The 27542-nt window shown below is 46.0% G+C and overlaps 1 protein-coding gene across 4 annotated transcripts in view; it reads right to left on the bottom strand.

Moving 5' to 3' along the window:
• Window positions 1–534: 534 nt before the first annotated feature.
• LOC144170804 (integrin beta-PS-like) overlaps window positions 535–27542 on the bottom strand; it is a 75625-nt gene continuing 48617 nt past the window's right edge. For 3 of the 4 annotated variants that reach the window (XM_077700814.1, XM_077700811.1, XM_077700813.1), the window contains exons 17-22: window positions 27133–27441; window positions 22437–22569; window positions 19276–19392; window positions 14716–14882; window positions 8190–8256; window positions 535–3636 (exon numbers count right to left, since the gene is read on the bottom strand). In XM_077700814.1, the coding sequence (XP_077556940.1) occupies window positions 3455–3636; window positions 8190–8256; window positions 14716–14882; window positions 19276–19392; window positions 22437–22569; window positions 27133–27441 (975 nt within the window). In that variant the 3' untranslated portion in view covers window positions 535–3454. The remainder of the gene's footprint in view (window positions 3637–8189; window positions 8257–14715; window positions 14883–19275; window positions 19393–22436; window positions 22570–27132; window positions 27442–27542) is intronic. The other variant, XM_077700815.1, reaches the window with a different exon arrangement.

The raw sequence follows: 27542 nt of genomic DNA, 5'->3' as shown, positions 1-27542 counted from the left end.
GGGCGGGATATTCGTAGCTTGGGACATCTTGAAAATAAACCGTTCAAGTTGAAACTGGTTGGCTCCTTACGAAGGCGGAAGAGGCCACGTGGGGTGAGGAGAGCAGGCTCACGGCTCTTAACTGCTCGCGCTAGACCGCTTTCTAGAGAGTAGTCCACAAAGAGAATGTTTATAGTGCTTTGATTGATTGATCTGAAGGGGAAGAGTATGCTAAAGATTGCGAAGTTTATGGTGCGTGAAGGAGAAGAGCCCCAAATGACGCTGACCACCTGTTATCAACAAGAAGACGATCAAACTGATCATGAATGGGAAACCATTATTTCTTTTTCTGGTTTAGTTCCAGAGTTCCAGGTCAGGTTCAGTCGGCTCAGAAAATAATTTCGAGTTCGGGATTAGTCCTGGCAAAAATATTGGCTCAGTTTCTGGCACCGTCCTTAAAATTGCACACTATTCACTCTGATAGGAAAATAGTATTTGCTTTTAAAGTAAAAATCAACATATACATACCCATAGTAAACATTCTATAAGCCTCTGTAGAGAAAAATGACATTTAATGGCATTTTACAGATGAAGCAAGCAAGTTCTTTGGTTATGTGCCATATTGTTTTTCACACAACTCGAGAGGAATGAACTGCTCGGAACTAAATTGTACGGCAGACAAAAACAAGGGTACACAGGTAGACTTCCACATCAAGTACTCAGGCAAAACAGCATAAGTTCTATGAACCAAGACGGATTTGTTCCACTAGGGTGTCCATACCACACTACACTATATACCTTCGTTCACTATGTGGAATTATCAAGAAAACAAAAATATCAACACACAGCAACAACTCCCTGAACTGTACACCTTTTCTTATAAATGGAATGCCTAGAGTTGGAAAAAGTTGCAAGTACTAAAACAGTTCCTTCCTTACATCTCTACGCCTGCCTCACACCCACTAAGAAACACAATAAAAAAGTTGCCCGACGAGCTTCAAAGTGACAAATGCAGTAATGTGCAGGAGCAAAACATAACAAAAATAGAGAACTGAAGAGCTGCCCCTCTTTGTGAAGGGTGCAAATGATACGAGGGCACATGACAACTGTTTCTGTTTAAAGAGGCCATGCAGACAAAATGCGTTTATTTTATTCGAAATATTTGGTGTTTCATAGTGCTCACAGCGCTTGTCAGGCAGCAAATGATGCTTTATTCACTGAGAAATTAATCAATGTAAGTTAAAATTTCGATTCCACCACCAAATCGTGTGTTTCGTGACATCTGCGATGACGTAACAAGGACAGGCCTTCAAGCGAACACTAGTGCACTGTTACTCTGCAGCGGACTGTGGAGCCTTATGTACAGTCAGTTCTCCTAGATGGCGCCACCATACTGCGCCCGACCACTGTCTGACTTTGCTTTGTTTTTGACCATACTTGCGCCTGGCTTGTTTTTGTTATGGTAGGTGGTAATCGTTTTGTGAAACATAGGGTATGCTCGACAAACAGGGTCACGGAAGACAATGTTGCTTCGGCCAGTGTCATGTGAGACAACCCCAAAGCACCAGACGGCTGTGCAACTATAACAAGCATAGTGTGCGCAATACCAATTACAACTGTACGTCATTCTTACTGCTATAAAATGAATATGCATTACATTTAAGCGAAAATAGCTCATTCTGCAAGCTTATAAGCTCTGCATAAATTGCATTTGCTTTCGTTGGCCTCAGCCAATTGCATGACTGTGCGTATGACGTCATATGTTCTAGTGTGGTAAATGAGCTAGAAAGCCGCATGGACATTCCTTTTTTCCTAATTATGTAGCTTATTTGAGCGAAGTTTATAGTAAAAGTGGTGTCAGTATGATTCAAACGAAGCAACCTCTTGAATGAACCAAACCTGCGTTTTGTCTGCGTGGCCCCTTTAAAGGGACGCTAATGGATCAATAAATGTTTAGCTGAAAGATCACGTGTCTTGCAGCTCTCTTAGCCTTCATTCGATGGCCAATGATGCCTTGTTTTCTGAGAAATTAATAACCAAAGCTGGCACGTCCCTTTCTCTTTCCGCTTTCATTTTCTTGCGGCATTACACAACACGTCACAAAGTGCGCCCTGAGTGAGCCGGGACCCTCTTCTCGACTTTGCTTGATCATTGCCACCTTCCTCAAAGCCTGCTCTCATTTGGCCTTCACTGCCTCGCAAAAACTGGAAGCCAGTCAGAAAGTGCCTTTTCAATGCAATCTTGTTACAGCAGCACCCAGGTAATGGCGGTCATTAAGCCTTGCCCCCTTAGGCCACCCTTACCGAAACTTTTCTGGGGCTGGGGTTGCTGCAAATTGGGAGAAGGTGCACAAAACACATGCACAATTGGCTGACGAGGTTAATGGCAGTCTTGTTTCTGATAGTGCTTATAACCTCTGATTTTGCCAGTAGCTGCTGCATATATGTATGCAGTAGTGGTAAGGTAAGCTCGGATGTTTGTCCACATGCATCTTTTGACTGGTTTTGTACACAAAGCAGAAGCTTTAATAAAATTGAAGCTTAAAAAAAGCCTCGTGACTGTGGTGAGTTGACCCATTTTATTTATAAGTGCCTAAATAGCACATTTTCGGTGGCAGCCCCACACGTATTTATTTTACATCTACATGTCCTTTCAGCCTCAGTGATTGTTATAAAAAAATGCTTAGGCAAGCTCCACCGATCCAGTTTCGCCGTAAGTGATTTGTGATGTCAGAAAGGTGGTGATACCCGCTTTCAAGCTTTTTACTTTTTGTGCGTCAATAAGCAGCAGCTGCTGCTGCTGCTGCAAGTGGTTCATTTGTATTCATGAAACTGTAACCCATATAAGCCAACTCGACTTTATTATTTAGTGTCCCTTTGAGACAACGTCAGCATGTGATACTGAAAAACTTTTTCACCTTTTCTTTCTTGTACCATCACTTTGCTGTGCTGCAGGAATACTTGCATAATAAAAGGCTTACTTACTGACAGACACAGTCCTTATTGTGCATTTAAGGCCAAAGCAAAATTTACACAAAACATTAAATGTCCCCATTCACTGTCACAAACCACAGGCAAAAGCTGCAAAACACCTAAAATTGTGCTTCACAAAGTACTTCTATTATGGCCACACACATCGTAAAACTGTCACACTTAAAACTTGTAACCATAAAAATATCGAGCTCTGTTGGTTCATATACATTGAACATCAGCACTTTTTAAGTTACAGGCACCCGTACACGTTGTAAAGTTGTGGACAGAGTAAAACAGGGTCCTCAGGTGGGAAGGCGACCAATGCATTAAGCTGGCATTCACCACTCCTCCACGTAATCCCCAGTTGGGGACAGCCGTGTTCCTGTGAAGCACACATTTTGGCACAGCCAGGCTGGGCCGACAGTGGGGCTCGCGTAATCACTGAGGCTTCAGAAAGCTGTCCCAGCTGCTCAGTCACCACGGTGCTTTTGCTTACGACGTGACTAGGTTGAGTGCGAGCATGACAACAGAGGATGCCAGGCACCCAACAGACAGCACCCGAGTGGCAGGAAGCTCTGGGAACGGTTTGTGCTTTTCTCCATCAGCTGACCACGGGCCTGCCTGCAGACTCGTACGTGGGGTTCTGGAAGTTGGACACGGCGTTCTTGAAGATAGGGTTGGTGTCCTGCGTGTGGAACAGGTGGAATGGGTGGCAATAAAGCACAGGCTGGTAACCAGGTCATTCGTCATATCAAGAACCGTGATTGAGGAGACAAGGGAAATTGATTCAAGCATCAGTGACTGCAGGTCTTGCTTTAGGAAGTTTACAGTGCAGTCTCAAATGTCAAAAGAATGAAAAGAATAACAGGGCACTTTTTCTGCAATGCAACAACAACTTGCCCAGGAATCTGTACTCGAGGACGCTCATGGCCGCCACGAGATCAATACACATCGGAACCGAGCACCGGCAACTGACTCGTACCAATCCAACTATAAGAGCATGAGAGCAGACAGTGAGTGTTATTTAATCTCTAAGGGGTTTGTTTCTGCTAAGATCTGTTCCAGCCCATGTTTAATTGGATTGTTACCAGAGTTCATTTTTTTATTAGGTTCTCATACTGTGCGATTAAACACACTATCTTGAGAAAACCCCTGGTCCACCGTTCCTGCACATGCCTAAATGTCCGCAGCTGTAGGGTAAGTCCGCTTTCTGTATAATTGAGTACTTTTGGTCTCAATATGTTGCACCATTTTATAATTGTATTAATTAAATTTTATTAATCACCCAAGCGCAATTTTTCCTTTATCTACACAAACATCCGAAGCGTCCTAAAGAAGCGTGAGAGCTTATCTGTTCTAATTGATTCGTCCTCTGCTGCCTTGATAGTTCTAACCGAAACGTGGCTATCCAGTAAAATTAGCAATTCCAAACTATTTGCTTGCCAGAAGAATTACACCGTTTACCGAAAAGACCGCCATGATCGTTCAGGTCGTGGAATTTTGATTGCCGTATCGGATGAAATTCGTTCGCAAACTCAGTATGAGTTCGTTTTTGTTTTAAGTGGCAGTGTGGGCGCACAGCGCATGTTTTCGGTGAAACTAAGCGTCCTGAATGTATAAGAAGTTACAGATAGCTGGCGCTATGCTTCTTTTATCGTAAAATAATTGTTCAAACCCAGCCCAAAACATTGAAAATTTCGCTGAAGCGAAAGCAAGCTAGACAAATGGTTCGTTGTGGCGAGGACTTTGTTGCATTGACTTCTATGGCTAGCTGACGGGGAATTGGAAATATTTCGTTGAAGCGGAAATTTTGTTGAAGCGGACTTCGTTGTAGTGGGATTAGACTGTATTCGAAAGACGCTCCTCTCCGTTTTCTTTCTGCCAACGCACGGCCGGGCTACAGCGGCGGCATCCGCCGCTCTAGCCCAGTCGTGGATGAAGCTACTGCGTTCAAGACGCTGCCCTTGTAAATTCCAGGTAACGGTTGGCAGAATCTCTGGTTTCACTCTTTGTGGAGCCATGTGTGTGCATTCAAGTAACATTGCATGGGGTGTCATTTACAGCTTTGCTTTCCAACCACCTTCACAGCGTGGATTGGAGCCATTTTCTTCCCTTTCATCTGTAATGCTGCTTAGATAGAAGTACGTACTCTTTTTGGGTAAGTACAATCAACAGACAGCCGGCTCACGCCATGCGTTGCCCAGCCTTTTAATGTGGAAGGCTTTTATTAATTCCCTGCTTAACTGCCTCTTGTCCCTTGCTAAATTAACAGCATCCGCAAACACTGGTTGGCACTTGCCTCCAAGGCCTTCCCGGTACATGCCAACCAGTGTTTGCAGATGCTGTTATTTTAGCAAGAGACACGAGGCAGTTAAACAGGGAATTAATAAAAGCCTTCCACATTAAAAGGCTGGGCAACGCATGGCGTGAGCCGGCCGTCGATTGTACTTACCCAAAAGGACTGTGTACAGTTAAACCTGGATATAGCAAAGTTGGCAAAAATTTGCACTTCTTCGCTACATGCAGGTTTTCGTTACATGCAGGTTTCGAATTAAGGCTCACGTGAATGAAACAGAAACGAAACCAAAATGCTAGACATCAGTGACGGTGAACTCACCCTTCAAGAATTTATTTCACAGTGGAAAACCGTCATTTGCACCTGCTGCTTGCTTTCCCACAAGTCTATAATCACTACACAGCACTCCAAAGAACCAGTGTCACTCACCCCCATATTCACAAGCACAACTTAAGTGTCCCTTTTTCCTTTTGACACTTTTTGGTGGCCCAACGCGTTTCCAGGACCAAACGTATGCTGAAAGGGCGCCTTTCCGTGAATTTGACATTCTTCTCCGCATTCAAAATTAGTGAGAGGGTGCTAGCCGGTATACTGTACCGGGTGGCTAGGTTCTTCTTGCTCGCCGGCGGCGACGGCATTTAAAATTGCAAGCTTGTCTTGGAAATACAAAACTTGTTGTTTTCTGGCAGCACAACTTACCACCAACGAACCGACATCACAGATAGCTGCACGACTACACGCCGACAGGCAGGCTTAGCACCAAACCGACACCACACTCACACGTGGAAACGCATGGTAGTTAGCGGTGCGGGCGAATTAGCTAAATTAGTTCATTTCTGCAGTGGATTTTTCAAAAGACGTTCAAAAAGCAATCATTCATCAGCGTAGCGAATTCGTTGAATCAAGGTTAACTGTCGCAACGCCTTCATTACATAGAGGTTGCAAACATATGGGCTTCAATTGGGCTGGCAATGGGGAACTGAAAACTTCATCAAAGGAGCCATGAAGAAAAAACACAAGTTTGGTTCATTCAAAAGACGGTTTCGTTAGAATCATACTGACATTAGTTGTAACGTAAACTTCGCTCGAATAAGCTACTGTACATAATTAGGTAAAAAGGGAATGGCCATGCGACCCACTCGCTCATTTCCCACAACAGAACCTATGATGTCATACCAGCCTGCTCTGCGGTTGGCGGAGGCCGGAAAAAGCAAACGCAAATTATATAATCTTGCCGAACGAGCTATTCGCGCTTAAATTTAGGGCACATTCTTTTCAAAGCAATAAGAATGGTGGGACAAACAGTGGAAGTTACTTCCGAAAGCATAGTAAACATAGAAGTACTGATGCATACTGCTGTTGGTACCAGGGTGTCGAACCGGAACCGGAACCGAACCCGAATTTTCGCCCGGAACCGGAACTGAACCGGAACCGTATTTTTTCCGCCATTTTGGAACTGAACCCGAACCGGAACAGATCGAAGGAACCGTTCCAAACCGGTTCCGGGCCTCAAAAATGTGATTTCTAGTTTTCCATTTCGGTACCCTACTTTGCGTCTGAAGATATTCTGCCGCTCGCCCGACAGAACAATGAAATATTTTGCGTAGTCTGCAGTTCCCAAGGCCCATCATGTTCTCTTGTAATTATTGCCCTCAATTAATTGTAAAGTTGTCCGTATATACTATCAGTTTGCGTTAGGTACTGCCCATCACTCCCAAATATCTTTTACATTTAGCATAACTTAAGTTAAACACATATTACGAGGCAACATATCTTGGAATATTCTTCATGGTTTCTATCTACATGGTGTTTAAAATCGTGTAAAGTTTTCAATGTGTTGTTAATTCGCATGCATCCCTGCCCGCTTGTGAAGGCCTTCAGGGACACCATCAAGAATAAATTCATATCTTCCACTTAATCTAGTTTGAATGGGCAGTTATATACCAACAGCACTGAGACACAAATTCTCGCAGTTCTCAAAATTAACGTCACTTTTTCTTGTATACAGTGCCGCTGTGTCCTTTGGTTACTGCTCTAAGAGAACATGGGATATAAAAAAATCGGGAATCTTAATTTCCACTTTTAAAGTATATTTGATAGCATTTTCATGTTATCTTGAATCTGCTCAACCTTAAACAATAGAGGTGGATGGATTGAAGTCGATTAGTGCGGGTTAGTAGACAGGGTGGACAGGGGTGAATTAGTTTGGTGAGTGAATGAGCTAATGTGAATAATTGGGACTGGTGCGTTGATTAATTTCTATTAAAGGAATTAGCGGGTTTCAGTTAAGGCGGATTCGACGGTCGGACCAAACATGATATCTTTGGGGTCCTTGGCATTTGCAAATTTTGCAGCGTTCTCCTTCTCGACCAATCAGGAAATTTTGTCACACACAAAGTAGCCACAAAGTTATGTGACGACCGCCTGAATGATATAAAAGGTCTTTCTCTATGCCCGTATTGCGCTATTATGTTGTTGCTATATTAAAATTGACATCTCGGACTGAAGTTAATAACTAATTGCCTAATGCATATTTTATATTCATCAAAGGGTTTTTAGTTGGGAGGGGAGACAGTTGGAAAGAAACTAAACTGCAAGAAAAAAAGGGAGGGACGATCAACTGGTTTGATGCAAGAGACGCCCGATAGCATTCTTCAATACCTTCTCTTTGTGTTATCGTTCTGCAGCCTCCCACAGGTGTAGCATCTCAACCCCCGAACACAGCCCCCTCTAAGATGAGGAAGCGGCGATAGCACGTACGCTTAGCCAAAGCGGCACTAAAACTCTCGTAACAGACTCTTAGCAGGCGTGGCCCAACTTTGCCAATGGTCGATTGCATGTTACAACACTTCCGATGATCAATCAGAGACCACCAACGAGCCCAGTCACGATTGTATGGGCACCAGCTCATACTGGTATCCCCGGCAAACAAGATCACCAACCTCGCAGTGGTTCGAGATTTGACTCGCTTAGCCAGCGCTGATGAAGCCCGGCCCGAGTGCATGCATCCTGCAGTCACAGACCAGGAAGTTACTCAGCACTATGGCCTCTTCCATAGAACGTATTCGTCCCCGCACAAATCGCTACCGATTAACCAGGAAAGATTACTCCGCACCGTGTGGGCATACACCTTCCCACACAACACCAGACTTCACCTGTTTGACGGGACACAACTCTCTCCATTTCGTTGCTTCTATGGAGAGCCTGGGAACCACATACACATAGTAGGCAGCTGCGACAAGTGTACCGTAGATCCATCCAACCTCCACGTTTCCTTAGGGAATTGGGAGACAGCCATGGCCTGCTCCGGCCTGGAAGATCAGTTGCTCTTGATGGAAACGGCTGTCGATTCGGCCCCCTCGAATGAGGACGCCTCTCTCAAATTTTGCCTCGATTGAATTAAGCTTCATTTTTTCTCTCTCTCTCTCCAAGTGATCATTACGGCTGCTTGTGACTTCACTTGGCTATCATCTTTCCTATAGCCCAATCGCTGTCAGCAGTCGCTGAAGGGCCAATAGCAAGTCACTATCTCCGGTGGTTCCCTAATCCCTATCCAATGCCGTCCTATACACGCCGTCCAATGAGTCTATATAGCCGTTCTTTCTTTCTAACAGCTCTGTTCACAGATAAAAGATGAGCAGAAGGAAATTTCTCTAAATGCCACCTGCCACGCTTGGCAATCGGCGCCACATACTCGTCACACTACGATAGAAAACATTTGGCAGGTGCCGTTAAAGGAGCTGTTCAACACTTTAGATAAACTCGCCGCGGTGGCTCAGTGGCTAAGGCGTTGCGCTGCTGAGCACACAGACGCAGTTTAGATTTCCGGCCGCGGCGGCCGCTTTTCTGATGGAAGCGAAAAGCGAAAACATCTGTGTGTCCGAAATTTCGGCGCACGTAAAGGTCACCAGGTGGTCAAAATTATTTCGGAGCCCTCCACTATGGCGCACCTCGTCGTCGGCGTTGCGTCGGCACGTTAAACCCAATAATAAATAAATAAATAAATAAATAAATAAATAAATAAATAAATAAATAAATAAATAAAAAGCAGTAAATAAATAAATCAACACTTTCGATAAACGCTTTCACTCTTCTTCGCATCTGGAAGGACTGCGAAAACTATAGCTATTGCCAGCACAGAGCAACAGTGCGTGATTTGCTCGTCGCTGCGGATACACCTTTCGTTTCTGCTTCGCTTTTGTGGCTTTTTTTAAAGTGGCTATCAAATGCGCTCTATTCTGCAACTTAAGGAAAGCCGGCAAACAGCCGCTACACCGCTGTAATGACGTCATTCAGCGGTCGAAGAACGTGAAGACCGGGAAGGAGAGAAAAATATTTTGAGCAAGTTTCTCTGTTACATGACGAGGAGAGAGCAGTAATTTTTGGCTGAGGTACATTGCGACCCCATAATCTAATGTGTTGGTTGACTACTTTCTGCAAGCACTCAAGGTTTAGAAAAAAGTTGAAAAAAGTGTTGGAGGGTCGCTTTAGTTTGGCGAAGACAACATATTTAGACAAAGAAACCTTCATTATGACTTTGTTGTTATGCCGACTTGATAAGGAAACGAAAAACGAGCACAAAAATTAACAGAAAAAAACACGCCAGCTTTCTTTCTTCGAACCCGTTTGAACCGGTTCGAACCGGTTCGAACCGGAACGGAATGGTGCTCTGGAACTGAACCCGAACCGAACCCGAAAGGCTTGAACCCGAACCGAACCCGAAAAAATTCCGGTTCGACACCCTGGTTGGTACTGCACACCCTATGTTTGGTTTAGCTGCACAGTGCAGGGCTTTGGGGTTGTCTCAGACGACACTGGCAGATTGACGCAAGCAACTGTGTCTTACGTGACCATATTTGTTGAGCGAGCACTATGTTTCACGAGACAATTATTTTCTCCCAGAACAAAAATAAGCCAGGTTTAAATATGGCTTGCCACAGTATGGTGGTGCCACCTAGGTTCAGTAACATAAACAAACGCGCGGGCGCCGCCGTAGGGTACCTCGATACCAGCATTGCCGTACAGGGTGGAGACAACCTTTGAATGGTCCCCTCCCACCGCAATTGTCAGTGTGCTCAACGCGTTGTTCTTTTCGTTTCCTACGAGACCCAGCAATGCGAAACAGATAGGATGATTCAAACTTCGCCAGTAAACCCCGTTGCGGCGATAATTTTAGCGCGATTCTGATACAATGATTTGATTCGGCGGCGAGCAAGTGACCCAAAATGGCGGTGCCAGCATATTTGTGTCTCCATTTTGTACGGAGGATGCGTGAATAAAGGCACCCAGGCCGCAGAGCGGTTGGTTCCTGTGATGTCATTGCAGACCATGCAAACACACAATTTAGCGGGAAAATGAAAATTTTAACTTAAACTGATTAATTTCTCAGTGAATAAAGCATCTTTTGTATCCGGATATGCACTGGGGGCACTATAAGACAGGAAATCTTTCAAATAAAACAAACTTGTATTTTGTCTTCATGGCTCCTTTAAATCCAGGAATTCGTTACATAGAGGTCCGTTAGATCCAGGTTTAACTGTACTCCAGTCTAAGCAGTACATGCAGATGAAGGAAGAGAAAGCGTCCTTGTCCCCCCTGTTTCTATCAGGAGTGCAGTGCTTTTTGTCAATTTACGTATAGTACCACATGGTGCGCCTTGTCAACACACATACAGTGGAATCTCGGTGATATGAATTCGGTTGATACGAATTTCGTTGTGATACGAATTTTGAAAATTCCCCGGCCAAAATTTTTCGTATGCACTGTAAAAAAATTCCCCGGCCAAAATTTTTCGTATGCACTGTAAAAAAATTCGGATGATCCGTACGCATTTATCACTCCGGTGCGGGTGATACGAACACGCGAGCCGTGAGCAGACGACCGCAGCGTGGTCGGGAGTGTTGGTGCAGCCGTATGGACTTGGTTGCGCGCGGGCACAAAAGCATTAGTCTCCCCTGCTCACGGTAATCCTCCTTGTGGGGTGTTTACGATAGCGTGAAGAGAGGTGCTGCTCCCAACGAACAGAACGTTTCGCCCTCTCGACGCCTGTTCTTTCTGCCTCCCTTCTTTTATCTCCCACTACAATCTCTTTTCTCCAAGCCTTACGTTTCCGCTGGCTGCAGCTCGGGTGCCTCTAGTTTCCCTTTTTGTATTATACTTTTTGAATAAACCACGGCAATCAAGCGTTCGCTCACATTTCTGACGGTGAATACGCTCGCCATTTTGCCTTCTCCGCATTCCTCACTTCCCTCTATGCCCCGCGCTCTAGCTACCCTGCTGTCGCCTTGCCGTGTTGCCTTCGCCACTTGCACGTCGATTATGTTGAAGCGCAAACCGTACAGAACGTTTTCTGCTCACGAAAGCGCGCCACGCACGCTACAGGCGCGCTGACGCCGATGCAGCCTCACGGACCGCGAAGTGGTGCGGGTAGCTCGACCGACTGCTTCTGACCACTCTTTAAGATGCCATTTAAGAAACAAATGAAGTTGCTTGTACACTAATGGAGCTGATAATGTGGGCGAAAACGACACTATAAAGCATCGTCCGCACGGCTAGGGAAACCGCCAATAAAATATCCGCCACCGTGGTAAGCCTAAACATCTCCGGAGGCCAGCGAGCTGTCCGGAGCGCTTTCAAACCACGGTCGGCTTTCCGTCATGAAGAGCGCGCCTCTCCATTGGCGCAAGTCGGCAGGCTCCTCCCACTGCCGCATGTGTCACGCATTATTTTCTGAGCGAGGTAGAATCTGAAGTGGGGGCGAAATCGCGTGCAAAAACGTTCCATGGAGTTCACACTTGAGTTTGTGTGCGCGTGTCGCATCGGCGATGAGCGCGCATTCGCGCATTCTTTTGATGCCTGCGTTGACAATTCAGCCCGGCACCCCGGTGCCAGCCTCTGCCTCGGTTGCCACGAACGGCAGTGGGAGGAGCCTCACGACATGCGCCAATGGGGAGACGCGTGCCTCATGGCGGCAATTTCGAAGCACTCGCCGCAGCAGGCTGGGCCACCTCTGCGGCGGATATTTAGCACAGATGACATTTTATAGTGCAGTTTTCTCCCTCACTGTCAGCTCCTTTCCCGCATGGGAAATTTAGTTTACACCTTGAGCTGCGTTTTAACAAAGGTTAGAAGCAGTCGCTGAAGCTACTTGCACCTCTTCACGGCAAGAGCCGACGCCATGTTGCCGCCACCGGTCGCATGCGCGGCACGTTTCCATTTTTTCTCGTTTTCTGATTATACGAATTTTCGGGTGATACGAATATTTTTGCCCACTTTTGAGATTCGTATGACCGAGATTCCACTATATATGTATAAGCGCGTGTTTTTCAATAAAAGATTTAGTTATGAAGCTGCGCACGTTTGTGCCATCCATCGTCATCATCCTGTTTTCGTGAATTCTTGAAATTGCCCAGCTTTCTTTGATTCAAAGGCTTGACGGAATGGAATAGAAATGGGATTAACCAGACTAGCTGTTAAGCTGCGACCTACAGCCAAGCTGGCTCTGGAACCAGTATCACTGCGACCCAAGTTTTTTGGCGGCTGCTGTACTCGTGGATAAAAGTGGTGACTCCCAGTGAATCCACCAAAAGAGAAGCTCTAAACAGGTAAAATGTTTCTGGCAGCCAGAGTGCGCCAAAGTGGCAGCTCCGCACGATTACCGTCATACTCCACAGTCGCGCAATCGTCAAAACCCAGAGCAGCAAGTATGGCCACCTTTCCCCACCGTGGAGACTCCATCCTCTGCTGCCGTGGGTCTCATCTTACTGGGCAGCATAAATAAGAAATTTTTCAAATGCCACTTTTCAGCCTAAGATAAAACAAAACGTAATTTGCCAAAACACAATATGACATTTCAATGAATTGGGAGCGATTATGACACAGCCACACTCAAATTCCTGTGTGGCAACATAATTTCAAAATATTGACACAACTGCTCCGCAATAGTATTTGTCACCCCTTTACGTGCTCCGACACTGCAGTTTAGAAAATCGCTTTTAATTTAACGCTTACAAGTTTTACTTTGCAAACAGAAAATGTGCTACCCGGTGTGTGACACAGAGTGCTGCCAAGTGATGTTACCAGTTGAAAGGGTGGCATGCATGGGAACCTTTTTAGGGGCGAGCCTCGCTCAAGTGCGACTCAGATGGCGAAAAATACGTTGTCCCCGTATACGAGTGATGCCAGAAACGTGGGCTCAAAATGTCAATGAGCTGTGAAAACAGGTATGCTTTAGCCTCGAAAGTGGGTATGTGTCAGCCTACGGGAATGCAGTGGCCTGACATCTGTCAAGGAAGGGGTGAATGTGGGTGTGCCATGGCCCAGTGTTAATCCTAACGTGCACGATATGAGGTTTGACTTCTTCAACCAGTGCCCACAGCTTGACGTACAATGAGTTTGGCGTTGCTTGGTAAGTCATTAAGCTGAACGATCAGGTTTATTGACGTTAAGCCTGAACTTATAGGTCTAACAAAAGTGATTGGCGAAGGTCATAACAATGGATTGAAAAAGCAAAAAAGGCAAAGGAAAAAACTGGTAATGATAAAAAGGTCAAAATATGGTCTGCTAGTGGTGTCGCACATTTCGTGATACCATACACTTAGTAGTAGTGCTAAAGTCAATCAGCACAAAACTTAGCGACAGAAAATTTAGCGACATAACTCGGTGACATAGCTCAAAGAGCAGTGATGCTCGTGCATTCTCACACCACAAGAGAAAGCATCGTTGCCACGATAGTTTTTTTTATATATCTCTCTGCAGGAGACTTCAGCAAGCTGCTGCCATCCCTTCACTTTGGCGGCACACATGCATATTTTTTCAGTTCTCAACGCGTCTGATAATGTCAGCATTATTTGGTGTTCGTAACCTGATACAGCCACCAAGAAGTAGTTTTTACGTTGAGGAATTACAAGAATGTAATTGAACTTTCCGGCCATTCCAGGAGTGGGAATGGGCAAGATTTTGGCATTCTGCGGAATTGAAAGGAAGGGAATTGTGGAAAGTTTTAATTCCTCAAAAAGGAACTGGAATGGAATGGGACTACTTATTCCACAACACTGGCTGAAGCCTGCATGGTTTTGTTGGCACAAAACAAAGAAAGCAGTGAGCTGGTAAGTAGAACAAAGGAGCCAGTGAGGAAAGAGCAGCTAGCATAGAAATATTTAGGTTCCTGTACTATTTTGAGACAGCTCCCAGGCACATTACAAGGAGCTTACAGACACAGATGTAGCCACGCACTTTGACACAACTGCTGCAGTAGAGAGCCAGCCCTCAAGGCGATTGGTTTGCCCCCACCTTGAGAGGCAGCACATCTCGCAAACCGCTGCTGTGTGGTAGCCTTTTGCGGGGCTCCGGCCAATGCAGCACTGCAAGATGGCGCTCACTGTGAAAGCCAGCGTGCTAACTGTTCCCTTGATGCTGTCACACGTGCGATGCTGAGCGGAAGCTGGAAAGCTCAGCCGAGCTGCTCACCGTGCCCCACTGGGTGTTCTTGATCTCCTTGTCGAACTTCTCGTACTCGACGCGGTCCTTGAGGTAGATGAGGAAGCGGAAGATGCACACCGCCAGCAGGCCAAACAGCACGATGCCACCCACCACGCCTCCCACAATGTACCACGTCAGGGCCTCCTGACCGCAGTCTGCAAGGGTAGCACAGCCCTACTGAGAACGCCCTCCCAAGCTCGGAGCCCTGCTGCACCGCTAACCACAGCACTGCATGCAAAAATTGGCATATAACCAGCACTTGTGCTGTTACAGGATCAGCTGCCAGGGTCAAATTCCTTAAGGGGGGACACTGTTCTTAGAACAGCTTCCTTTAATTCCTAAGTAAACTCAGTGAAACTTGCCAGTCTTGCTGCTTTTTCCCTACTGATTTCCAATATGCCACTATATTAGTTCCCAAGATAACTAGAGCTAATTAGCCATTTTTGGAGGAGGAACAATAGACAAAACAGTTTTAGCCATGAAACTGTAATCTTTATATTTTCCAGTACTACGAACCCTGGTGAGTGCAATAAGAGAATCGGTTTTTTGGTGCCCCGCTTGGAACTAATGTTACAGCTCATCAAACCTTGGTGGAGCCAGTGGCAGGGAACCATTTCGAATGCCCATTTCAAACACCAAAGTGTAATGAGCCGTAAGATTCGTTCCAAGTGGTGCATCAAGAAAGCGATTCTCTTATTGCACTCACTAGGGTCCATAGTATTGGAAAATATAAAGATTCCAGTTTCATGGCTAACACTGTTCTGTCAATTGTTCGTCCAAAAATGGCTAATTACCTCTACTTATCTTGGGAACTAATTGACTAACTGAAAAAATAGTGGCATATTTGAAATCGGTAGGGACAAAGCAGCAAGACTGGCAAGTTTCACCGAGTTTACTTAGAAATTAAAAGAAATAGTTTTAAGAGCCATGTCCCCCTTAACTCTTTCGGGACCGCTCCTATAGGCCATCGGTCACATATGATCGATGGTTTCGCGAGCCTGCAGAATAAAAATTTTCGCTCGATGGAACACCTAGCGACATCTAGGAGATAGTTTGAAAACTAGAGTTTTCTCTTTTGTGAAGTTTCTTTTTTTATCGCCAGGCGGCAACGCATCAGATATTTTATTCTGACGGGCGGTGGTTCCAAATGTAAACATACTCACGCGCGAGCGCGATAAGAGATCCGCGTCGTCTCGTCTCGCATATCTTCGCCTTCTACTGTGGATTTTGACGATGAGAGTGGCAGTGAAGAGTCGAAATGCGACTTTAGAGATCGCATTTGAGCTCAAGTGAGGATTCGGGTGTCGATCAGCCTGGAACATGAATCGCGCTCAAAGGTGGATGTTGGTTTCGGTTTCAATTGGCTCTGGAGTAGGTATGTGCGCTCGAAATATGTTCTGGCTAGTTTATATCTGTTCGCTAGGGTGTTAACTACCTATTGTGGTGATCTCCTGCCACCAGCGCAGAAACGGATCAAGTTTTCGCGTAGCCGAGAGCCCGGCGTGTACCTGCGCGACGACGTAGCCATGGCCCTAGTGCCAAAGAAATCACACACAAAACAAAAAACCAGTTACACCTAGCCGCATCAAACTTTCGTGATGAATAAACAAAGCATTGTGTTAGATTTTGTATATCCTGAAATAATTTTATTCTTTTTAATTATTCTTAGATTTACGCTTTTTTCTATCTTTTTCAGTAGTTTTTTTGCGAAGTTCTTACTTTCTGATTTTTTCATGGTGCTATCGTCAGTGTTGAAGTAAAACACGGTATTGTATGTCAAAGAACATATAATTAGCTGCATTTTGGTATATGGTAAAGCAGGATGGTATCTTTGCTTCATGTAATAAAAATTTTTTACCGAGACCTCCCTTTTTCATCACTTTTTCCGGCGGTCCCGAAAGAGTTAAGAATCAGACACAGACGTCCCCTGTGGGCTATAAGATTTTATCAGCCCTGCCCTCACACGGGATAGGTTCAGCAGCTGGTACACTAGAACTAACTTTCCACCACAAAATGAGCACTGGCTATGAGGTGGGAATCAGCCGCCACCGGCTACGAGATGGGGTAGTCACCACTACAAAAGCAACGGACAATGGATGAACAGACAGTGGACTCGTAATCACCCCACCTAATGCTCTGCATCACTAACTTAGAGCAGCACTACAGAAGCTGCGGGAAAAAAACAGGCACGGCCAACGTTGTGCAGAAAAAATGTTCCCACATCGGGTCTAATGCATGTTGTAGAAATCGGGAAGGGTTTTGTGCGATTACTCATTGAACTCTCGTTTATACATCCCTCATTTTCAATTATTTCCCATCTTCACCTGCACTTCATCTCACAAATGAGAATGGTTTTTGCAGGGAAGCATCAGCTGCACATGTGGCCTTCACTGGCAGGTGCCACCACACCTACTCTGCCGATTGGCTGACTCTTTCCACTGCTTTTCTGACACTGCACAAAGTTTGTGAAACCGAGTGCACATACCACCCACAACCACAGCCGAGAAAGCATCCCGTGAGAGTTTAGACCACTCGTGAAATCTGCCAGCTTACGACGAACTTTGCAACACCCCAGCCCAGTGTGGCCGCCCCTCAATTTAGTTTGTCACATTTCGCAATCTGACTTCCTAAGTTTTAATAACTAGAAACACAAACTGGTTTACAATATCTGCTACCTTCAATGACTTCTTCTCCATTTTTTCTTCTTCTTTTTCTCAGCAGTCTGTAGCAACTGTTCTCGCATTAGCTAGCTACCAGTGGGATAAAAATGGCATGTAGGGCTAAATTAGATCCCAATGTACACAAACAGTTTTCATTTCATTTGTTGGAAAGGTGACTCGGTGCTGCCCACATTACCTAAGTTTATAAATGGCTTATATTAACGTGCAGAGCCTGTTGTTATCGTGCTTTTTTTCTTTTAGTTTTGTATTTGCAACTGACAGCTCAGTGTTCAATGGTTGTGTGAACTTTAAAACTAAAACTATCTCCATACTGAAAAATATGCCATCACCTTGCAGGTATCACAGCTAGCTCTGACTCGGTCTGCTGGACATCGCTTTGTGCAATAAAGCCGATTGTCCAAAATTCATGGCTTTGTGATTTTACAAAGTGGGACCACACGGTTTTGGGCAACTCGTTGAAGCAGTTGTACAGTGACCAAGTGTACGCAATGTCCAAGCAACCACGGACGTCCGAAATATAGCCGAACATCCAATGCCCTGTTTTGACGGCCACTGTACGTCCATGTGTGGATGTAAATTTTCGAACATACAGGACATCCAGAAACAAATGTACAAGTCCGAATGACATCCGCCACTGGATGTACAAAGTTACTACGAAGAATCAACTAATGTCTTAAATTGAATATAAAAGCAATAACGAAAAAGCTACTTCGCTTTTCAATTAAAAAGATTTTGTACATCAACACCCTGACTTGTATATTGCAACTTTCATCCACATATTTCCGAAATTAAGCGTAATTTTTTTTACTTTATTTGATGCACCTCACCGACTTCAATGATGATCTTTTTGGGGAAGGATATACTGTATATAAGAATTGACCACCGCTAACGAAACACGTGATGCAAGTTTACTGTGTTCATGTATGCCTGTCTGCTCGCTGGTGTGTTGATCCTGGGCGGTGTAGTATTCATTGCACAAACATAAGCATCCCGTTATGTGATTCTGGAAATTTTTACTGAACATCCCAATACATCCGATTTTGGACGTCCCACGAATGTACAAGGTACGTCCATCGGCCCTGAAACAGACATCCTATGAACTGCCGACGGACGTCCGGTGGTTGCTTTGGTGGGCCAATGGCCTTTGCATCCAATTGACTCTGGCTCCAATAGGAGCGGTCCAATAGGAGCTATAACTCTAATTGGTTTCAATGGTTCCAAAATTCAACTTGCTGTAAGTGTTTTTGTTTTTTCAATGGGTGCCAACCGGAAATTTCAATTGTTTCCAATTCTAAAATTTCCAATCATACTTAACTGATTTTTTTTAATACTGCGAAGACCCGATACATTGGTTACTTGGAAGTTAGTTCTAATAAAAAGCATCGAGGTGACTGTCATCACTTGATACTAACGTTCAAAAAATTTTCAAGCACCAGAACACCGCTGTGCTCTGCACTATGTTGGCACCATTACAACTGAGGCAGGGCACAGTCATAGCGCGGCAGGTCAGCTAAACTCGTGCCAGCGTACGCATCTGTCTGTTTTCAAGTCTTGCCTTTTTTGTTGTGCACAGCTCTGTGTGAGCAGTCTGTTATGTAAACACTTCAGGCTTCGAATTTAGCGAGAAGTGTGAACCATTAGCGCAAACCATGTTGTACACTTGAACTTGTATGCGGACGAAAGCTGAGATTCTGAACAAAATCAAGAATGGAGACGTGTTTTGGACTAATTGCAATGCTGTTACTGTGCTTTCTGTTTAATTGGAAGTTCGGTTAATTCACGGTTCTTTGCGGTTCCTAGAGATTGTTCTAGAGACACGCAACTGAAAAAAGTGCTGTGCTGTCCTGGCAAAAAATGAGTGGCTCACCTTTTGTGGTCTGTGCCTTAATAATGAGCTCATTCTGCTCATCATAGGAGTAGACAAATGTAAAAGAGCAGCTGTCATCGTCCTTGAAGATGCACTTGCGTTCCTCCGGGTCCAAAGCTGCCCCCCAAAAAAAAGAACAAAAAGATAAAGATAAAGACTACATGCAAAATTATGGCCTTTAAGATTAAAGTTTGCTACCCCGCCAGGAGTCAGGCCAATCCCCATTCAATCCGTAGCAAACCAGGTGTCTTAGGATTCAAAATGGCATCGTCCTAGAGTCACATTGTGGCTCTGTTGCAGAAAATTTCGTCTGGGAAATCAAACTTGTCCAAAATATCCATTGTTCATATACATTGCTCCTATGGGACAACTGGCGGTTCCTTGGGAACACCCTGAATATCCCAGGAAGTCCGAATTTTTGAAGTCCAAAAAAGCGGTCGGTTACTGTATGTAGAAGTGTTTCCGAGTCCAGAAGCACCGACAGACTAGCCGAAGTTAACACAAGCTAAGATGAATATGCGTTTCAGTGCGCAGCAGCACATCTCTCATTACTTTTTACCAACTGACTGGGAGAGACTGCTCTCAATGTTGCACTGTAGGCTAATTAATGCCTGCTTGAAGGACAGGCCACTCTTGTTTCTAGCAGCCAGTTGCCCTGGGCACTCTTGGCCAGTCTTGATATTGCCACCTTTTGAAGAATAAAGCTGACTTAATCATCCAGAACTAGTTTCTGACAAAGGGTATCTAATTTAAATTATATTATTTGAGAATATCTACGCTCGTCTGGGGCTTTTCGGGCAACAGCTATCTCACCACCCAGGTATAGGCTAGTATAGGCACCGGACACTGAAGTTTGCGCGCGACTGCAGCGCCGCCTCTCGCCGCCGCTTAGCAACTCTGGGTCAGTGGATGTCGCGACCGGCCGTTCAGCACACATAAAAACACGCGTGCTGCGTGCCGTTCGACGTTGCGTGGCGGAAGTTTTTTAAGAAAAATAGTTATAATTGCAAGTTGCAGGATCCGAAAGGATCAAAATGCTGCAGGAAAGAATTAGTGGCAGCGCCGCTACTGCTGCTTGATGGACTGCCACAATCGCGAAAGGCAGCTTGTCATCGTTCTGTACAGGTTTCTCGGGAAGCCGCGGAGAAGAAGCGTCGCAAGAAATGGATTTTAGCAGTGAGAAAGCCATGACATTTCTTGTCAGTGGAAGGAGTAAAATTATGAGTACGATGACTGTTTATGCGCAGTGCAGACACGAAGGGCCGTAAAACTAAAACGTTTGCTTTCAGTGTTCCATACACATTGCGCGCTGCGATGAATCGCATGCCGTCGTAGTACTTGCATAACACAACGTATTACGGCTTCCGTCACTATTGTTTTATCAGCAATAACTTTTTTTCAGCGACATTCACGGCACCGAATGGATGAAAAAAGGCGGCACAAGAATATGTTCTCAGCACTTCGCGGGTGATGCCAAAAGTAATGTCAAGACAGTCAATATGCATCCCGCTAACTGTCCTACTTTGTTCCCCGAAGAGTACAGAATTCGGCCACGCATTCCAAGCGAGAGTGTGGCAAGCTGTCAAAGGCAAGGCTGCATTCACTCGCGCTGACTTCTTTAATGCGTTTTGCGTACTCTGAAAGTTGAGCTTACTATTCTTTAAGCAGAGGATGGGGAGGAGGAGGAAATACTTTTTTGGAGAATTCTGAGCGGCCTGAACATGCTGTATCACAATTAGCTGCTAAGATGACTCTAACATTACTCACAAGATAGAAACCGAAACTAAACAGAATCTTCGTAAAGACAACCGCAGCTCCGCAGCAGATTTCCAACAGTGTGAACTGCGTTTGTTTTGTCACCAGCTAATAACGTTTGGAATCTGTTTTTAATTAGTGAAAACACCAACCGAGCTGAAGAGGGGCAACCGAAAAAGTAACTGTAGGGTGGTTTCGTGAACGGAGGAAACAACACAAACACGCTTCTGTCGTGGAGCTCCGTTGTATATGCTGGGGTCACTTTATTAGGCTGTGATACGAGAAAATATTAATGCTGACTTGAATTGGCACTGTAAGTAAGCGTCCCTTGCGGAGAATGGGACTTCGCAACGATGTCTGTCCCATTAATTTCTTTCACGGCATACACGCGCGCGGGAACGTACAATCTCTGTAACTTCTCGCGCACGCGAGGCCGACAGTAGTAGTTCAGCCCCATAATTGTCCGGAAATCACACAGAAGCACTTGAGACATGGTGAAACTATTTGCAAGCACGAGACACCTTTCAAAAACAATCGCAGAATCACAAAAACAAACAACCGAGAGGTGCCGAATATAGTATGAACACGCGCCCGCCGTCTGGCTCTCACTGACCCAAAGTTAGTTCAAGCTTCCGTGGGGCGGCGCTGGGTGCACTTATTAGTCGCGCCCTCTGAGCAGTGACCAGTCCTTCTAGGTGGTATTTGTTGAAAAGTTTAGCTGTCAATTTCTTCGCTTGGCAACACTGGAAACGGCCACAGACATGGCCGACGTGCCATGGACATGGCGCGGCTTGGGCCGCTGCGCCCGCACGCCGAAGAAAAAAAACACCGGCGTGCGTCGTCTTCTGCGTTTCAACCAGATTCTCAACGGTAGTGTCTACACAGATGTTATTAACTGCACTCACATTGGACTCGAGGCAATACTTTGCGTTCTGTGAGATAGAGTTTGTAATGTGCAACATAGTCGTGTGCTTAGCATGGACAAGTACCGCCATCCCGCGAAGCCCGACGTAACGAGTGACGGTGCACTCACACGGTTGCCTGCATGTGCGCCTCGCCAGTGAATACAAGCATTAGCCTACCCAATGAGTGCTGTAATGCTTCCCTGCGTGTGTGTGTGCACGTCAGTACACAGGCACCAGGCAAGGCTTTTATTAACAGATACCAGAGTTCCTATATCCTGAGTTCTAAACGCCTCCCAATCCTGAGCACCCCTCTGCACTTACCAAAAGAAGGAAGTCTAAACAATGACGGCATTATAACATGGATGTGGTCTAGATTGTAGCCCACCTGCCCACTTTAAGCAACAAAAATTTTGGAAAAAGGGGCCACTTAGAAATGAGAAAATGCAGTGTAGTAATTCACCCAGTTGTAGTATTGGCAATGAGCGCCCGAGGGTGGCGTACCTTCAGCAATGTCTACGGGGATGACGTTGAGAGCGCTGCAGTTGCTGGAGCACTCCTGCTGGGGCAGCTCCCCAGTCTGAAATATCAGGCACTGGACGCAGCTGCGAAATTCAGAGCACCTGCCCGTGCACGCCTGCAAAGTGGGAAGCACAACCAGAATGAATGTCCAGTTGAACAAGCTCGCTCACGGTATAAGCTGTAAGCGCAAAAATAAGAGAGCCCAAATTTTATTTTTGTGCGTTATTTTAACACTCGCAATGCCATTTAACGAATATTTAGGTTGTATGCCATATTTACTTGTGTAATAAAACCCACTCGCGTAATGAACCCTCCCACATTTTTCTTATTGAGAATTTACCTTCTAGTCACTTACATAAAAAATGCAGTGGGGGTATGTTTTTATCTTGGCATGGTTGCTCATACCGTAGAAAATCACACTTGATATCACGCCGCAAATACGCAGAAACACTAAAAATGCATTCTAACAAAAAGAAATCTCGACAGCAGTCGGAGCCACAAGTGTGAATGCCGTGGCTCACAATTAAAAAATTGTGCGCTAGCGGAGCGCCACATGCTAAACACAAAACAAACCTTCTTGCACCCAGAAAATGTGGTGGCGTGTGAACAAAGTACAAAACGTACTCCGCACTCTTCCTTGCTCTGGGCTGTTTTGGCTGGTTTCGGCAGCGTGTGAACAAAGCACCAGATGTACTCCGCACTCGTTCCCTGCTCTGTGCTGTTCCGTGACTTCACCATCACGCTCCATGGTTTTGTTGTTCAGCTGTGTTCCAACCTTTTTTTGTGCTCCTGGTGTGCAGCGTGCGATGGGCCAGTACATGAGCCACACAGCTGGTTTTAAACTGAAGGTGGTGGAGTATGCATTGATGCACATGGAAACCGCACGACAGGGCGACACCTCAGTGTTGACCAAGTGCGCGTACGCTACTGGGGCGGTATTCTCGTAACTGTCCCTTTTGAAAACGTCCCTTTTGCGTCCCTTTCATCGTGACGTACTTCCGGTTAAGCTGTAAGTATTGGCAGTAGGTTTGCCGCGCTTGCGTTACGTCACTTCCGGTTGTTTGCTTTTAGCCAATCAGGACTCGCCAAAAGGGACACTTTTGAAAGGGACGCTAAAGGGACAAAACTCGAGAATACCGCCCCTGGAGAAAGCAAGGTGTGGGAGGTGAACAGGGATCGCCGTGTGTTTCGTGGGCCCATAGAAGGAAAGTTTCCTGGTGTGGGAAATGAGGTTTTGGAGTGCCTTGACGGCATGGAAGACGATGCGCTGTGGGCCGACAGGGATTGTGAAGTGGCAAGAGCCTTCAGCAGGGAGGACAGCTTCGGTGGCGAGTAGGGGGCCACTGGCATGTTGGGAACAAAAGTGACATCTCATTACGTAATTACCAACATAAGGCTTTGACCGCACTTCCTTTAGCATCTTTTTTGTATAAAATTTCAACTTTTAAAAATCTGTTACAATTTTGCCCTGCATAATGAACACTCCCCCCAAATTCATGCTGAATTTTATGAAGAAAAAGTGAGTTCATTACGCGAGTAAATACAGAATCTCCCTCTACTTGCACTGTGTAAGTGAAAAGGCGCACTGCCGCCTTCTTTTGGTGAGTGCTCCCCAAAGCATTGCAGCTGCTGACATTTTGAAGCCTCTGTGCACCTTATTTGTCGCACAATTTTTTCCTTTCTTATGCACCAAAGTCGCCACAGCAAGGGAAAGCTAAGCAGTATGGCTCTTTCCCCTCTTTTTCTTCGCTCTCCCTATCATGACTGTGCCCTGCGCCACCCCGTGTAGGGCGAGCCATCAACCCCCCACCCCCCTTACAAAAAGTGATCCTGGCCCCTCTGTCGTGCTTTTTTTTCCCGTCCATTGCATTTGCGTCATTCGCGCTTTATGGGCTTTCTTCCAAAGCGTCGCTCTGGTGGCTAGTGCTAGTGTCACTAAATAAAGGCTTATTTAGTGGTTCCAGCTAGCGCGAAGCAGCCGACTTTGCCTTTTGCCGCAAAGCTGGCTATCGTAAATTAAGTCAAACTTGGTGAGCCCTTGCGACGCACGAGGTTCCCGAGAACTTCTCGAATCATATTGTCACGAGGAGATGATGGAAGAGGGCAACACAGTGTGGCTCTGTCATCCCAGCCAATGACGACGAAGATCTGTGGGTGCGCGCTGCCTTTGTGGGCTTCGGCTTCGCCACCATGTAAATAAGCTGTAAATAGATTGTTCGTCATTCTTCGCCATGGTTCCTGTCGTCTGTGCTGCTGCCATGTTACATTTTTGCGACGCGGGTCACACCCTCTCGACGATTGCGCCAAGGCCAATGAGGCGCGAAGCTGGGGCCAGGACGGGGAGGGACCCGCATCTCACAAAAATGTAACTTGCGGCAGCACAGGTGACAGGAACCATGGCGAATAATGATGAACGATCTATTTACAGCTTATTTACATGGCGGCCAAGCCAGAGCCCACGCGGGCAGCGCACACCCACAGATCTTCATCGTCGTTGGCTGGGATGACAGAGCCACCCTGCGTTGCCCTCTTCCATCATCTTCTCGTGAGAATATTTAAGGCTCAAACAGACATAAAACAAGAAGTAGACAACACAAGCACTTTCTATAAACTGTTTAGTAAATGAAAGCGCTCACATTTATACTCTATTCCAGTGGTTCTCAGCCATGAACGTGCCGAGGACCCCTTCCGGGCTTGCAAAAGTGATGGGGGACCTCACGAGAGTTGCGTAGCCAGAAATATTTGGGGAGGGGGGGAAGGGTCTATGTTACCAGTAAATAAAAAACACTAAAAAGAAAGATAGCCTGTCCAAAACATTGTCTCAGTCCCTCTTCATCCTTGTCATTTTTATTTTCGCTTTTACACATTAACATTATTCGGCGTGTACATATGAAAAAGACTGAAAGTGGGGAGACGCAGCGGTTAGAAAATTTCGGGGGTGGTTCTTACACCGATCACATCTACCCCCCCCCCCCCCCCCCCTGCAACCTCGGCCTTGCTTTTCCCGTGCCCCCCAACTAACTAATGCTGACTGTGTCATAATGTCAAACAATTTGCACCAACATTCTTATTCAATGCCAGCCTGTTATGTCTAACTTTTATTCTTGTTCACGTAATATTGCCGAACAATTCGCTCGTGCAGCCAAGAGTCACCAAGCCTTTTGCGTGTCTGGCTTTTACACATCGTTTTCATGTCTTGAAAAAAAAAAAAAAAGGTAAAACATGGGCTACGCGGGGAAATTAAACGTACGAGTCATGCAGTGAAGCCACCTTTTCGCATTTCCAGCGAGGTTTAGCAAAAAGACGAAATGAATGGGGTGGGAGGCTTCCGGGAGGCGTCGGAGAAGGCTTCGCAGACCCTCGAAATTCCCTCGCGGACCCCCTTGGGTCCGCGGACCCCCATTTGAGAACCACTGCTCTATTCTTTCTTGACAACACTCAATCCTCCCTTTATTCAACGTGACAAGTTGAATTGGATCCAACGCAGCTCAGCTTTCCATTCTACCCTCTCAAAGTAGGTTCTGGGCAGATGTCACTAAAGAAGCCGCCCTACATTGCATCAAATTCACCGGCTTGTGCATGCCGGTGATGACTGGAAATCACGAGAAGTGCAGCGAAGCCACCGCTGGTGCTGTCGAAGTGTGGAGCGAGCTATCAGAGTTTCCGGATGCCGTTGCCTGATCAGCAGTCAGCGAGTTTGTGAGTGTGGATGGTGGTGTAGTGACCACGGGAGAGTTTCGCAGACTACATTGAAGTGAAAGCGGATGCAACCAGGAAAGCAACGCCCAGAAGCTCCAAAGTGATTGGCTCACTCCCACTAGTCCGGCACTTCTTCGCAAATGTGAAAGGTTGCAGCCTCAGCAGCATAGACTTCATGGACAATGTGGGAAGAGCGTACAGTCTCGGGCAGAGGGGTTGTTCAAATAGAAAATACAGGACTATTTCATGCAAAAGTAAGGCAGTTTCATCAATAAAGTGTTTTTGTAAATGCTATGCGCTTTTATGACGTCCAATCCCTTAGCTTGTTTACATTGAATTATTTCCTATATAGAACTGATAGGTGTTTTTTTGCGAGTTCGATATAACCAGGTTTCACTGTGATCCTTAAGAGGGAAACCCGAATTATCAGTGATGGTTAATAGGCACATCCCCAGGTTTGGAGTGCTGCCTGGTCTGGTAAAAAACCATTTCTGATACCACTGAGGCTACACTAGACAGGTGTCCGCTAGATGGGTTAGCCTTGTCATGCTCTGAAGGCCTGCCTCGGATGTTACCTGGGGATTGGCACGCATCTGGCCACAACAGCATTGAAGCTAACATGCCACACTCCACTCTTCAACATTCTTAATAAGCATGCGCAACCGACAATTAGATATCAAAGCAAACAATTTAAGTCCAGCAACGCACAATAAAAATAGGCAACACCTTTAGGCGCGAATAAAAAACGATAGTAGGATGCGAGGAACAAGGACAGGTGCTACAGGCGTTGTTGTCCATCACACCCTTCATATACATTTTTTTTTGTGTTTAAAGGCATTGAACAACTAACTTGAACCCATGTCGTGAAAAAGGGCAGATTTATTTGTACTGGACTCACATAAAAGCACACAAAATACAGCACAAAAGGTTTGCCATGAGTGGCCAGAGAGTCCTGGGGCTCTAATGATGACCCACTCACCGCACAGTCCTCGCAGAAGGGCCCCGCAAAGCGCCCCCTGGCATCGGCGTGGCAGACGCAGCGGCCACAGACGCAGTCACCATGCCCCGAGCAGACGCGGCCACTGTCCGCATCCTGGGGGGCCGTGCAGGCCTCGCGGCCACTGGGGCACTGGCACGCGGTCCCCTCCCAGCCGGGCCTGCAGCTGCACTCGCCCCGGCAGCAGTGCCCCCGCTCGTCGCCTCCACACACGCGGCTCTCAGCGTCCCGCTCGCACGAGAAGGTGTCGCACTGGCACCACTGGCCAAACACCCGGCCACCTGGAACACCCTGTCGGGGGAGGGCGTGGAGACGGCTTAAGCTTCGCTTTCTACAGCCACGCACAACGAAATTTCAAGGTTTCGTCAAAGCCCAGCAAATCATTTGGCAGG

The sequence above is a fragment of the Haemaphysalis longicornis genome, unplaced genomic scaffold (genome assembly GCF_048455015.1).
Source record: "Haemaphysalis longicornis isolate Haplotype H1 unplaced genomic scaffold, Haemaphysalis longicornis Haplotype H1 scaffold_2, whole genome shotgun sequence".
NCBI classification, from domain to species: Eukaryota; Metazoa; Arthropoda; class Arachnida; order Ixodida; family Ixodidae; genus Haemaphysalis; species Haemaphysalis longicornis.
Note: the sequence above shows the minus strand (reverse complement) of the source record. Positions and strands in the feature narration are given on the sequence as shown.